At 46.8% G+C, this 15017-nt stretch overlaps 1 protein-coding gene across 1 annotated transcript; it reads right to left on the bottom strand.

Annotated features, from left to right (window-relative positions):
- prrt4b (proline rich transmembrane protein 4b) lies at nucleotides 1-14285 on the bottom strand (the record flags this gene model as incomplete). The annotated part of the gene is made up of 3 exons (XM_084000022.1): nucleotides 1-2093; nucleotides 7381-7536; nucleotides 13232-14285. The coding sequence occupies 3 exons, from the start codon at nucleotides 14283-14285 to the stop codon at nucleotides 1-3; spliced, it is 3303 nt and encodes a 1100-aa protein (XP_083856148.1).
- Nucleotides 14286-15017: the final 732 nt, after the last annotated feature.

A 15017-nucleotide genomic window follows, 5' to 3' on the forward strand; every position in this document is an offset into this window, starting at 1 on the left:
TTATAAATCGATAGTCTCGCTGCAGATGCTTAAAGCATCTATCTGTCTGCAGACACTGATGAACTCCTCCTGCACCGACCGGTCTGCCTCGGATGACATGTCTAGGTCCAGGCTCTCCTGAGAGGCTGCACCCAGTGTAAGATAGTGTCTCTGTGGGTCAGCAAGGCCCTGGTGGCCTGAGGACGCCACGTGGCCCGTGACCCCTTGCTGGAGAAGCTGTTGAGCATGTCTCTCTGGGCTCGGGCAGAGAACCAGCGAGGATCCCCCGAGAGAGGCTCTGTAGAGGGAACAGGAGGAGGAGCTGCCCCTCCAGCGCTCCGGAGACGAACAGCTGGAGGACGAGGACAGGGAGGGAGATGGTGGAGAACCTACAACTGTTTCTCCTTGAACTTGGGGAGGAAGGGGCTCCGGTTGAAGAGCCATTTCCACGCAGGAAGAAGTCCGATAAAGACCGGCGTCGGTTGAGAGAGGATCGCAGAGGCCGTTGCTCGGTAGTCCACAGTGGTTGTTCATAGATAAGTCACTGCAACGAAAAGGTCTGGTCGGACTGAAGAGGCTCATGGGAAAGAGGGCCTCGCTGAAGAGCGCCTCATCTATGCTGCGGCGCAGGTTGATGGGTGAAGGTGGTCGCAGGTCCGCAGTGGAGTCGCTGGTGAATGAAGATGCACCCGACGGATCTCTGCCTCCGCCGTCCTCTGGTTTTTCTGACCCCCGCAAGTCCAGATCCAGGTCCAGATCTCGGTACGCCAAAGCCCTGTTGCTGTGGTAGAGGAGGTCCAGGCCGTTCAGACTGCTACCGAGTCTCTCGTCCATCAGAGTGTACAGAGGAAGGCTCTCGGTCTCTCCAAGTCCTACTGTGTCGACAATGGCTAGTTTCTCCTGCTGGCTCAGGGCCCACTGGTAGCTCCCCGGGAGAATTGGCGACTTGGACGCCAACAGTTCAGTCCAGCAGCTTCCTGCAGCTGGAAGATGGTCAGAACAGTAGACCGGTTGCGCGACCACCAAGGCTAAAGTGAGACAAACCCCGAGCTCACAGAGTCTGCAGCTGAACTGAAACGCCCACCAGGGCCAGGGGTGGAAGACCTCCTCCCCACCTGCAATGCCCATGGCATTGAGCATTGCATATAACTGCAGTCCTGCACATGCCAAAGAAAACAGCGCTGAAACACAAACAGTTACAGCTGCACGGTTCCAGTCCCGGCTCTCAGCAAAGGGGCAGCGGTTGTAGCGCTCGGCAGGTGTCGGAGAGGTGTTGTTGAGGTGGTAGATGTGCTTCGAATCGGCCCGCACGTAGATGTAGAACACAAAATAGGCAGAAGAAAGAAACGTGGCCAGTGCTACGAAGGCTCCTCGAGAGATGAGTGACAGAAAGAGGCAAAGCGGGGGCTTTTGCTGGTAGAATTTGAGTAACGCCACCGGACCAAACGCAGCAGCAAAGTGAAGGAGAACCAGGCAGGCCAGAAAGCAGGGTCTCTGGAAGGCCGAGTAGGAGAGCTGCATTCTCGAGCGCATCGAGAGGAGGAGGAAAACCAGGCCGAAGGCAGCGGTCAGGCACGGAAACGGGGCCTCGTAGAGCATCAGCGAGGCCTCGGCGGAGGGCAAGCGATCCTGGTGGCCGTAGGCGTCGTACAAGAGCGAGAACGACCTGGTGCAGCCGGCAGCCAGGAGGAACAGGCTGACCAGAGCGAAGTAGCCGCATCCCGACGGGCATCGCAGCGGCAAGCAGAGCAGATTGAGCGCCGAGGCCAGCGTTAGGATCGCAAAGACACAACCGGCGCCGTAGACGTGCGCCTCCCACGCCAGGCCCCAAGCCGCCATGGCGCTGTTCCAGTCGGTGTACAGGGGCACCAACATGGGTGGAGCGGGGATCAGGAACGGGGTGACTGTTTGGTTCGTGGCGGTGGCGTTGTGTGTGGGTCTGATGTCTGTGGAGGTCGTGGTGGTGGTGGTGGTGGTGTACCAGGTGTCCGAGATGTTGCAGATCCCGGTGCGCTCTTTATTGCAGTCTGGAAGGAAGGTGATGTCGCTGACCACCTGGTCGTACGTCCAGTCGTCGGTGTAGATCGGAATATGTGGAGTTTCTGTGGGAATGTCTGAAAGGAAAGAAGAGTTGTTTGATCAGATTTGAGCTTTGAGTAGCTGGTATAGGATCATATTTAAAAAGGGAGACGATTACTTAAAAGAATACTAATAATCCACTGGTGGGAATACACATCCGCATGTAATCAATGTTTAAACTATCAGAGCTAGGAAAAAAACTGGCTCATGTCCAACGTAGTGAAAGAGTGCTTTCCGCCCTAATGTGCTAATCCCATTTAAAAGCTTGTAAGAATGCAACTTCAAACTGAGCAGGGCCCAGAAGAGGAGGCGTATGTGTGTGTGAGTGTGTGTGTGTGTGTGTGAGATCAGCCCACTCACAACCACACAGCTAGTTTCTCTTGCATTACGTAAGCCATCTGGAGTTTCCATGCGAGCACAGTTAATTTTGATTGTGTTAGACATGTGTTAGTGCTGTGAAGGAAATGGAAGCTTCTGAGTCGTTTAGCTTTGGAAATTAAGGCATAGCCATGCATGTATGTGTTTGCGTGAACATTACAGAGACGCCCGCAAAGCGTGTCATCTGCGGCGTACATGTTTATGCTGCACAATTACTACGGGGAGGAGGACTTGAATATGCAACATAGCACAAGTCGCTTGTCACACAACATAATGGCTCACAGATTGGCAAAGAGGCAAACAATGTTTTTAGTCTCCCGGCGTCTGCTTCAGTATCAGTTTTAGTGTCTTTTCCTAAAAACATAACCATCATCCCTCATCATGCCTGTTTGGAGACTTTAAGTTTAATAAAATCTTGAAAAACGAAGTAGCCAAATGCAGCAGGAGCAGCTTGTAATTGTATTTCTGTCATTTTGCGGACACACACAGGCACATCAGTCATTTTGCTGCAGGCTTATCAGAGCCGATCACTCCTCCATGAAGAGCCAGGTGCTATAATGGACCACAGAGACGGGGACAAATGAACAGGATAAACCGACAGCGTAGTAAATCACACAGCAGGCAGCTTTAGTCTACACTCATGAACATATTTTTGCAATGTTTTTTGTGTGAGATCCGTGACTTATTTTTTTGTGACTCAAGTGAGACGACGTCTGGGGAATGCATCATATCCTGTGGTCATGTTATGTTCCAGTTTAAGAACTTAAATGTGCAGACGTCACCACCACAAAAACCTTGATTTTTTTGCGTATAGATTGAGGATGTCTAATTTGTGTCCTGAGTAAAAACTAAAAGTAGAATTTGAGTGGTCTAGTGTTTTTGTTTTTTATGTCTTTTAATGTACTTTTATTGCTTGTATTTTTGCGTTTCCCATCCCACCCTGTCCCGGACGGTCCCCTCATTCACTGTTTTGTTTATGATTTTCTTTCAACACCAGCCTACAAGAAGTGGAACCTCCCATAGGTGGGTTTGTTATTTTTAAACTGGGACAGTTTTCTGTAGCAAAACGCCGCTATTCCCTTTTGAGTGCCCTGGATTTTACAAGTCTCTTCCCCTTGTTTTTTGTGTTTTCTTCCTCTGCTGGCCTCTCTTTTCCATTTGTGTCGACACAAGTGTAGCTGCTGCTTCCATTATGTTGAACATGTGTAGTTCTGCAGCAGCAGCAGCAGCAGGAGAGTGAAAGCCTTGACTATGCACGTTTGCTTTTAACAGTGATGACACTGAGATTCAGACTGCCTGAGGGCCTTTCACATGGATTAATGTTACTGTCTTTTGCTATGTGCTCATCTTTTTTTGGGGGACAGTATCTATCTGTGTACTTGCATGTATTCGTGTTACTGTTGATGTTCGCCGTACTTGAGAACCCCAACAAAGCCATGCTCTCTTTTCTGCATCATATCCCCATGAGTGGCAGGAGGATTTACACAAGTGCCTGAGCAATAAGCTTCAGCGTTTTCCGCTGCTGTCTGCCTGTTGTTGTGGAAGGCTTTATAATTTTTCCTCATTCGTCTCCTAACCCCCCCAGAGCTGATTCACAGTCCCAGGTTGTTATGAAAATGTCAAACTCAGGGAAATATGACCCCACGGCCAGCTGCCAGTGCATCTTTTACTGTAGCGTGACGCAGCACTTTTATTTCAGACATCTTGAACTGTCTTTTGAAGCTTAATAATGTCCTCAACAGGAGGAAAAACAGACTAGGGAGTTTTTATAAGTGTCTTTTTTTTTCTAGCTTCTTTTTAATTAAGCCCTGAAGAATCTTAAACAAAAAGTGAAACCCTGGTTCCTTTTTGCATCTTTTTTTAAAGAGTGATCCTTCAGCATCACACTGGGCTATACTGTGCAAGTGCAAATATGGCAGAAGAGGAGGGTTGAGTACATTCAGATCATTTGTCACACAGTCACATTAATGCTTTTGTTCTGCCAGGAAAGTACAAGCTGTACAGCCATTAAGTCACTTCAGCAAATGAGCTAAACATCCCGTTCCATATTCTATTTAATTTGCCAGGAAGGACTGACCGCTTTCTAAACACAGCGACTGATTTACTGTAGAGTCGGTGTCTGGACCTCCCACACGCACCATAAATATAATTTATAAATGTGACTATAAGGTAAACACTGATAATTGATGTCACTAGATTGCTCATAGGTGTGAATGTGAGTGAGTGTTTGTGTTTGTGTTAGCCCTGAGATAGACTGGGGACCTGTAAAAGGAGGGAAACCTTGGATTGGCTCCAGCCCACTCACAATAATTAAATGGATAAATGGTAAAGACAATAGATGGACCTTGGATTGTTAAATCCTGAATTAATTAATTAAATGCTAAGCTAGTGGCTGTGTGAGGCTGTGCATACAGTGGCTAAGCTAACATGTTGATGTTAGTAATTCTTTGCTTTGGTCATTGTCTTGCTTTAGCTTAGCATTTTAGCTTGCTCACATTTTCCAGTGGTAGCACCAGAGGAAGGTCAGGGGCTCAGTAAAGTCATTGGGATGATCCATCACGTACAAAACAGGAACATTTTTACCAAGTTTCGTGACAATCCATCTGCTTGTTGACACGAGACTTCAGTCCAGGCTAAAGACTGACCGACTGACCGACATACCCATTGCTAATACTGTGCCTCTAACATTGCTAATGATCGACATATTAGTCAATGACTGCAATAATCATTACCAGAAGCAGGACACTGAAATAATAATGTGAAAACTTCTTTAGTCAAACCTCAGCATGAGATGCATGAAAGCAAGTCTCACACTCAGGTGTTGTGTTGGAGAAAATAAACAGGGTTTAATGTGTTTCATCTAAAATTAGCAGCACAAAAGGAGGGCTTGTCAGTTCTCTCATGAACCTGCTCTGTTCGACTCGACAGTGTCTTCCTATCAATACAGACAGTAAGCAGTGTGGGAACTGTGGCCGGACTGTAAAACAAACACACAGCTGCAGGCGTTTTGAATGTGGGGGCAGCTGATAAAATAGGTGGGGTAGGTTTGTTTTGACTTTTCCAGGACAGGAGCCAATAAGGGATGCCACTGAGTCAGTGCCGAGTGGAAAACGTGACGGGTATTGAATTAGTGTCATGTTTCGTTGCCTCGCGCATGTCGATAAATGTCGCATCTGAGCTGGTGCTATGGACAGAGGAGGGTGGTGGTGGTGGGGGGGTTGGTATGTGGTGGTATGTGGTTGGTGGTGGTGGCTGCAGTAGTGCAAGGATGGATCAGAGCGTTACGTTCTGCTGCGCGCTGCTCGGTCATCTGACACATTCCTGTGGGAACGAGTCTCTCGGGGTTGGGACAGCTGACACATCTACAGTACAGTGGACAGACTGAAAGAAAAAGGCCTCTGAGGGCAAGACTTGGGAGTTTGAGCTCCACGGATCATTTCTTCTGAGGAGTTGTCCCATTTAGAGGGAACACTAAGTGCACGGGGGGGGCTGTATTTATGTCTTAATTTCATTGGGTTTTGCTAGTAAATATTAAAAAGCGTCCCCTGAAGCACCCAAACCTGTAAAGCAGCTGAGGTAATAAAGGTGAAGGACTCCTCTGATGTTATGCTGCAGCCCCACATGCTCATCTTTAATTGGCTGCATGTTGATTCATGACACTAAAAGCTCCGTGTAGTCTTCGTCTGATTGCCTTCATCGTCAATTTGGCTCACCTCACAGAAAGCAATTTGGTGAAAGCTCGCGCGTGCGTGCCGGGGGTCAGTGGAAGCAAATCTGGGGAAGCGGGTGTGTGACGACTGTAAATCTGTTTACGAGCAGCTGATATTGTTCTTGCTTCGGGGTCGGCGCATTGAAATTGCAGATTCCCAGACTTAGTAACATCATCATTGTCTTTCTCGCTCACACCAAAACGTGGCACAGCGAGCTGCAGGGCCCCGTAGCAGCGCACCGTCGTCAGCGAGTGGCACATTTGACAGGTCTATTTTTGAAATTCACTTGACAACATCTGCTATTCTGGGAGAGGTAATATGGGCTACATCTGCTCCTGTGAACTGGGCCAAGAGTGGATCTTTTAATAAACACGTAAAGCCATACTATTACAGGAGGATTTCTCCATTGATACTTTATTAAATGGAGGAATTATGAGAATAGGTATTGATTTTGTTTTGATAATAAATCTGCTGACACTCTCCATTAACAAATCCAGAGAAAAGAAAGCAGCATTTTGTTTGTGTAGATAAAACCTCAAATATCGTATTTCTCTGTGTTGTATTGTTGTGCGTATACACAAATAAGACATTCAATGAATCACCAAATGTATTGTGGCCATTAAATCCAATAATATTGAATATTTCTGATTTTAACGTCTTTGTATTTTTATCTTCTGTATTTGTAAGTAATGCATTTAGGTTTCATCTAAAATATCACATTTGTACAGTAATAAGAGCCACAGGACAGGACATCCTGCCTTAATAAACACACTAATAATAGTTTATTTATTGTAACAATTCATTTTAAAGGTCTCTCCTGTTGTTGCCAGCACTAAATCGATACTTATGTGGGTTTTTTTTTTCTTTTTTAAAAGCAGCTGTTGTCACTGATCAATGATTATCTGTCTCCAAGTGTACAGGGAACAGAGTTTGTTTGTCAGGTGGCCATTGTTTCCTGTCTCCTCCGTTCTCCCACATCGCAGCTTGAATGAGCAGTTTTCTCTTCCCTTTGGAAGCAATTAATAGCTTCAGGCAAAGGATGCAGGGTAATTGTTTCCCCCCCCAAGTCCTCTGACAGATTTACAGATACTGAAACAAACTACAGGACGTCTCATGAAGACGAGCAGCATGCGGTTCCCTTTCAGTCGTCCTCCTAACGTTTGCGGGCTCACGCTTTTTACACATTCCTAAGCTCTGAGTGTTTGTTTACGTCTTAAGGGATGCGTTTGCTCACCTGTGCTCGGTGGCGGGGTTGTTGTCAGCGGCTTAGCGGACGGCGTGGAGGAGATGTCTGCTGCCAACCTCCCGGTGTCAGCATCCCCGTCTGCAGCTGTAGGAACCGCACCTTCCTCAGCCTCCTCATCCTCCTTATCCTCTTTGCCCGGCGGCTCTGGGAAGACACGTGCAATTTAACCTGTGAGCCATCTCAAAGCGGATCAGGAATACAATTTTTTAAAGCGGCGCACACAAACACCCGTATAGCTGCCTATACCGGAGTGAAGTCTGGGAAACACAGATTAGCAAGTCTGGAGCTCGGGAAGAGAAAGTTTAACCCTGTCTGTTAACCTCTCTGCTCGCAGCATGTCTGTGACTTCACACTGCACAGAACGGAGGGACTATATGTCTTAACCCAGTTCTGTCAAATGGATCGGCCTATCATCCACTTAGTTGTAGCCAGTCATCCATTGCACAGTAGTCTGGCCCTCTGTAGTCTAATTACATTGACATCCTGATGTGTGTGTGTGTATGTGTGTGTGTGCATGGGTGTATCCAGCACAAATCCTGACTCCTTGTTAAATCATCAATGTCTTAGGGAGGTAAACATGGAGTGGTTTTCCATTAAAGAAAAAAAAAGACAAAAGAGACAAGAGAGGGGGGATGAGATAATGGCGACATGACAGAGCTGCTTCATTCTCTTCTCCCTTTGGTGCAACTCACAAAATATGTTTTCACAGTCAGGCCTCTGTGCACAAGGTTTGTGTGTCCTCCAGTGCAGCAGTTACAAACAAATGAGGCACCAGAGCCTGTCGAAGGGGGGAAAAAACTGATGAACTGACTGTGATGAAAGCAGGGCCACCAGGTGCTGCTGTGTGTGTCAGTTTATGGCTTCAAAATTAATATTAATAAAAGATACAGAAGCGTAAGTCTGGTGGGAGGAATAATGAGTTAGAAAAAGAGAAACAAAACAAAACATAACAGCTACGAGGCAATGCAAGCGATCGTATAATCTAGGTCACACGAGAGGGCTCGAGTAAAAATTTTTTTAAAACGTCTCCGAAGTGGAATCTGCTCACTTTATTGTAGCGTTGGCCTCTACACAGCTGGATATATATCTGAGCTGGGAGGAGGGGGGAGATGAATGAGTGACAGAGATGAATACTGGGCTTTTAGACACGTGCACATGCAATACTCCACAGCTGGTGTTTGGGAAAAGTCTGAGTCAAGCCACAATTCCTCACAAGGAAATTCCAAGGTGAGATTCATGACTCCAACTCAAAGTCCAAAGTTATTGAAAGCAAATCCAACCACGGCTTGCTGAATTTACAGCACTGTGGTTTTTTTGATTTGAAAAACCTCAAAAATGTATCGAGGACAAGGTATTGGATTTTTAGTTAGTATATATTTCAGTTGTTGAGTGGCATTGAGGGCGACGCTGCACATCAGTGGCCAGATCAGCTGATACCTGCAGAGCAGCATCTAACAAGATCAGCTACAGATGAGACACGGCCAGGACGGTAAACAGGTGCAGTCACTCGCTCTCTCGCATGCAAACAGAGAGACTCGTCTCTTTAGAACATCACAAGAAAAAAGTCATGGTGACCAGTTATTTACAACCTGGCCGGCTGGCTGGTGGCTGCTGACGGAGCGAAATAAAAGCAAAAAAGGAGATGAGAGCGGGAGGCGTTAGCTGAGCGGAACATCTCCATTTTACCTAATGAACAGCTCAACCTTCCACATTAGTGCTGAATTATCATTTTGCTTTCTGCCTAATTAGTGCATACATAAATTTCCCTCTGTCGTCATCATCTTTAAGTATGCTTCTCTATAATGTAGATGCGCTGCGAGAAGAATCTCGCTCTCTTTCTCTGTGTCTCGCTCCCCTCAGGCTGTGAATCAATACGACTCAATTTCTTCATGAGTCCACAAAATGAAAGTTTGGCTTTCATCCCTGGCCTCTAATGACAGCCATTTTGGTGCGGTATAGTTACTCAATTTGTGCAGTGTTTCAGGAACTCTTTATTATCCTCGGCTTCCAGTGGTGGAAAGCAAAAGGACGGTGCTGAGATGATGAGCTCAGAGTGATAAGGAATAACAGGAAGTGCAGCAGAGAGCTGGATGCTCATAATCAGATGCATAAAAATGAGATAGAGCTTAGTTGGCTCAGCTTTTTTTTTTAAAATCTTTATCTACTTGCACAAAGTTGCATCATGTTGTTGCTGCTTTGGCTCGTTTCTAGGATAGTTAGCGAGGATTTCATGACATTTCTTACTCTGTTACTCTATTAAGTCTAAATGAGTGAAAAACCCTGATTGTTGTAGAATACTATTTGCATCAGGCAGGTCATTTTCTGAGGTTCATTCAGGCTGAGCTCAGTCTAATCTTAAATACAAACAGGCTGAATCTGTCCAGTTCCTAAAACTCATGGACCGTCTGGTTAAAGAAAGAAGATTAGCATAATTTATCTCAGTGGAGGCCTTGGTGGAGCTTCTTCAAACTTACTGATGAACTGATTAGATTTTGGGGGTCAGCGGTCAAGAATGTGGTGACCTCAGAAACCACAGTCCTGTCCTTGTGAAGGTGACATCTTAGGAACAGCTTGAATCATTTACTTGGACTCGAGGATGGACTTGTTAGGTTTTGGTGGTCGGTGTTAAAGTTGAAGGTCACCGTGACCTCACAGAACAAGATTATGGCCTGGTGAAGAATGCAAAATCTCTGTAACGCCTTGCGGGACGTTCTTCAGATTTGGTAAAAGCCTTCACTTGGATAAAAGGTTTTTGGTGGTCAAAGGTCACTTTGACCTTAAAAAACATGATTTGGGCCTTTTGAACATAATATCTAGTCCTTAAAAGGAATCACTTTAGATTCAGCACAAATATCCACTTGAACTCGAGGACAACCCGATTAGACTTTGGGGGTCATACGTCAAGGTCATGCTGACCTCCTTTTATCTGATTCTGAATAAACAGGGATGTAACCCTGAAACCAGCCTGAGCAGCGGAGGCAGGCAGCTAGAGTCGGCCATTCTAGTTACTATATAAATCCTGTAGAAGGGCATCAGATATTCCTGTCACACGCTGTGCCTGTAAATCCATTTCCATTATCAATTAATCCGTCAATAGCAACACTTAAGCTGTGTGGTACAGAGCTTGGATCACTGAGACAATATATCCTTGCAGGTATTAATGGGACAAGTTAAGGGTCCAGCCTCGACGCTGCCTATTAGTAAAGCAGACAGTAATGGACATGAGGGGGAGGAAGGGGAAAGGAGGGATTGGGTTTTTAGAAGAAAATTTACAGCAGTGGCTTTGATGGTTCAGAAAAACCTACATTTTCATCCCCCACATCTCATCAGCCTCCACCCTCAGTTCCCTTTTTTCCCCTCCTCTCTCTTCTTGTAATTGCCTTTGCTATCGGATGTTGGAGTGTCCCTGAGTAGAGGATTTGACATAGATGCAGAGCGCTGCTGTTTTTTTAAATATAAATATATATATGTACACCTGACAGCCTCCTGAAGGGCAGTGTCACATTGCAAACAGCCTCTAGATCAATGAAAAAACACCACCCGTTTGTGTGGTCTGTGAGGATGTTCGACACCTCCAGCAGGGAAACGCTTCACCCTGAATCTATGTGTTCACGCAGATATAATGTTCACGTTGGGATAATGTATGATAATGCGGAGATGTCGTGCTTTTCATTTTCTTATTAGTCTCCTCCTGTGTCCTTTGGCAAGGTGTAATCGCTTAAACACGGCAAAACTCCAGTGTAATAGTACAACAAATAGACTGAAAGCACCGTATTCTTTGGGGCTTTTCCATCCCTCTTTGATAAGGACGAGCCTCTTTCATCCCTGTCAGGACATTTTCACCCTTCAAAGCACTCACGGCTGACATGTCTGTCCGCTGGAAAAAAAAAAAAAAAAAGTGACAGGGATTTGTGTTTGTACAGGAGCATGAAGATTGGAGGGGAACAGGAAAGGGAGGAGGCGGTGGCGGCGGTGGTGTGTGGGGGGGGGCTAAATGGCAAGGAGCATGTTCAGCATCCATGAAGAGCGACTGGCGAGCGGATGGTCCCACAGGAGAGGCGGTGGTTTCGCTGAGTGTGCGCTCAGAATACTGATACGCAGCAGCCACAGCAGAGCAGACCCTCCTCCTCCTCCTCCGCCCCTCCACCACCCAGGCCAAGCCCCTCTATCTTTTCCGTCGCACCGAAACACAACTGAGAGCGATCGCAGACACAACACTGGGCAACCGCAGACACAACATGAAATCCAATGGCTTCAGTTTCAGTGTGAAAACAGGGATGCGGATACAGGAAAAAACAAAACAAAACCAACCTTTTTCTGAGAGTACAGAGCTGCTAATGCGTATTTTGGCATTGTAGCAGAATTCATTGCTACCTTTAAAAGCCTGAATATCAAGATCAAATCTTGACCTTGAAAAGAAACACTTTAGACATTTTGATTGACACATGAATTATAAGTGTTTCTGAAAAATATACATTTCAAGACCTACAATTCCCTAACAACTCGGCTCCAGTGCTGCTACTGCATGGACCTTGAGATGATGTTGCTTACTGTACAGTATGTCAAGCCACTCAAAAGATATTTACAAAAAACAGCCAATGTGGTTTGAAAATCACTGCATGTCTCTAATATTTGATATAATAGCCATTTTATGATGAGATGGCGCCATTAGCATATAGACGCTAACAGATGCGCACAAGCAAGCTGTCGTTATGCATGTTGAGTGAACATCGCAGACACTACTATCTGCATCCATCCACCACGCGATCCTGCTTTTATCAGATGTACACCGAAGCTCCCCTGCCTGAGAATAATCGACTCATCATTTTCCGAGCCCGACCTATGACCCTACATGATGAATGTGTCTGTCGTTGGGAAGAGGAGGAGGAGGAGGAGGAGGAGGAGGAGGAGGAGGAGGAGGACCTACCTCTGAAGCCTCATTAAGCATACAGACACCAGACCGCCACCACGTCTTCAGGGAGGGGGATGGGCCATTATGAAGAAGAGAGTGGGCTGTCAAAAGTCTCTTGAAATGCACATGCTACCGGTGGCTCCTGCAGCTCATCATCTTTACCTTATTATGAAGTGTAGAGTACAAAACCTCCACCGCCACCACTGAGCAGCATTTAATCAAATACTATTTCCTTCCATTCTCTGTCATAATGGCATATTATGCAATGCTGGAGGGAACCTGTAGCTGGGAAACTCATTATAGACTGTTAATGGAATGGTAGGAATTTTTCTATGGCTGTGATTGTGAAATGCGAAATTAGCTAAAGGTGTGGACGAGGCCGGTAAACAACAGCACATGTGGTTAAAGCTTTTTTAGACACAAACCAGATTGTGGTGATTTAATCCCCTCTGCTCAACGTTGGAGAGAATCATGCTCTGGAAATATAATAAAGATGTCACATTCTTTGGTAGATGGTTCAAACACTTTTGATTACCGTATTGTGGAGCAACCATCCATCCCTGCAGGCTGCCATTTCTCCGTGATATATGTATCCTCGGGATTAGTGGTCGGAGCTAACGTCTGTGCATTAGAAACCCGGCAGCGCTATACGCTCCGCAAGCTAAGTTTTCCACACATAACTCACCGGCGCTGTCATGTTAATGTTGATTCCAGACTGTGTGTTGACACGGTTTCAACGAGATCTGGATTTATGCTAATCGCAGACCTTTGTCAATTTACCATGTCAGAAATGTCACCGATCACGCCGAGCTGTCTGCAACACTTCTCGGCAGACCTCCCCATTGAACACTTAAGACCTGTCCGCACATGATTGATCACATCTATTGAGTGGATCCAGCAAATATTGATTTGTTTTACTTTGCTTACCTCCTGCTATTGGAAAGTTAACCCTTTGGCTCTGAGTTGTGCTTGTTATGGATTCCAGTGCTTGTCTGTGATCAATTCCCATGGCGGTCGTGATCACCCCCCGCCGTTCCTCCACAGGTCCCGACCTGGCCTCCAAGAAAGGCAAATCGGTCTCTGCCTTTTCAGTGCGAAGGGTAATACTGACAGTCGAGCCTTGGGCTTTCCTGTCTGATGTGGTTTCTGATGGTGTAGTGGGGGTAATGGGCCTCAGGGGGAGTCTGCTGGGCAGCGTGGTCTCTACTAATCCTGGATTTGTCGTGGTGGTTCGGGCTGCTGCCCACGTCAAGGCAGTGGGGACTGTAGTCTCTGGTGCTATCGTTGAAGTAATCTCTCTTGTAAAATCTTCGGCCACCTCTTTATCAGTGTTTTCCTCTGGGAGGTGTTGTGTGGTGGCCTCCATGCTGGGCCCAGCTGCTCGTGTGGTACCCTGCGGTGGGCGGGTATGTGTTGCATTTTGTTCAGGAGCGTTCGTGCTGGTGGGACTGTTGGTGAACAGAGCGCTTCTGATAGAGCTGCTTGTGGGAGAGTGGGAGCCTGGAACAAGAGTATCATTGTCGGTCTGCGCTATGCTGCTGTATGGAGAATCCGATGTCCCTGTGGGAAGTGATTCGGTTCTTATCTTCGCCACGCTGGTTAGAGGAACCCGGGTTGAAGCAGTGGCGGATGGTTCAGATGCCTCAGAATAGCTCCCCTCTCCTGAACCAGAGTCCTGCAAATGATCGATCTGTTCTGTGACCACCTCGGCTGTAGCTGCGGTCAACACATCAGCCTCGTCTTTAGTGTCCGAGCCGCCGATGAAGGGGATGTTGAACGGCAGTGAGGGAAGGGATGGTATCTTTGGCAGGGATGGCATCTTTGGCAGAGAAGGTGTCCAAAACCATCTTGACTTATTTTCAGATTGGTTTTCTCGCGGCGGCGTCGGTCCCCAGAAGGCCTCTTCGTCAGCTACAGCCTGCCTGTGAAGTAGCAAGGAACACCAGAAGCAGAGCACTAAGGTCCGGTGGAGGTGAAGCATGCTGTCGACGGAGGCGCGCTGATGGGTTACATGTTGTTCTCCATTCTCCTGCTCCCTCAGGCGGGCTCCGCTTGCGGCTCTCCGGCAAAAAGTGGCCTGAAAGACAAGCACAAAGCAGGACACTGAGTGACACACTTTCCACCCAAACTCTTGTACAACTGAATTAGCGTTGTTGACCAAGACTTGATAGAATTTGCATCTGTTCATTTTGTACTTTCCCCCCCCTTTTGAACATTTTTGGACGGCCCGGCTTCAGCTCCTTAGAGCATGACCTGATTTCCAGACCGTAAATTCAATCAAGTATAGAAAGTTATGCCACCCAATACGAACAACTGCTGAAGTTAGCAGGGCTGAAAAAAAAACGTCACCACCGCCACAAATCACAACAACAACTTAAGTAATACAGACACCCCGCAATTAGTGGTATCCCGTTAGATGTGGCGGTCAGTATTTATGTGACGCTGCTGCTCACGCACATGCTGTGTCTCAGCGGTTGGGCGGCCACACGGGCCGGCCAATTAGAGAAAAGAGCTTCAATCCATATGTGAGCTATTCAGCAGCGGAGTGGTCGAGAAATAATGTGCGTGAGAGTCTGGATTGGTGAGGGGAAGGGGGTTGTGGGGGTGGGCTCGGTGAAGAATTAGAGTCTGGGGTTGCCAATATAAGAATAGAGGGACCTCTTTTTCTTTTGTGGAGCACCAAGTGGTTCAAAGTCAGTAGCCTGTTGCCTCA

The sequence above is a fragment of the Trachurus trachurus genome (assembly GCF_905171665.1).
Source record: "Trachurus trachurus genome assembly, chromosome: 23".
Lineage (NCBI taxonomy): Eukaryota > Metazoa > Chordata > Actinopteri > Carangiformes > Carangidae > Trachurus > Trachurus trachurus.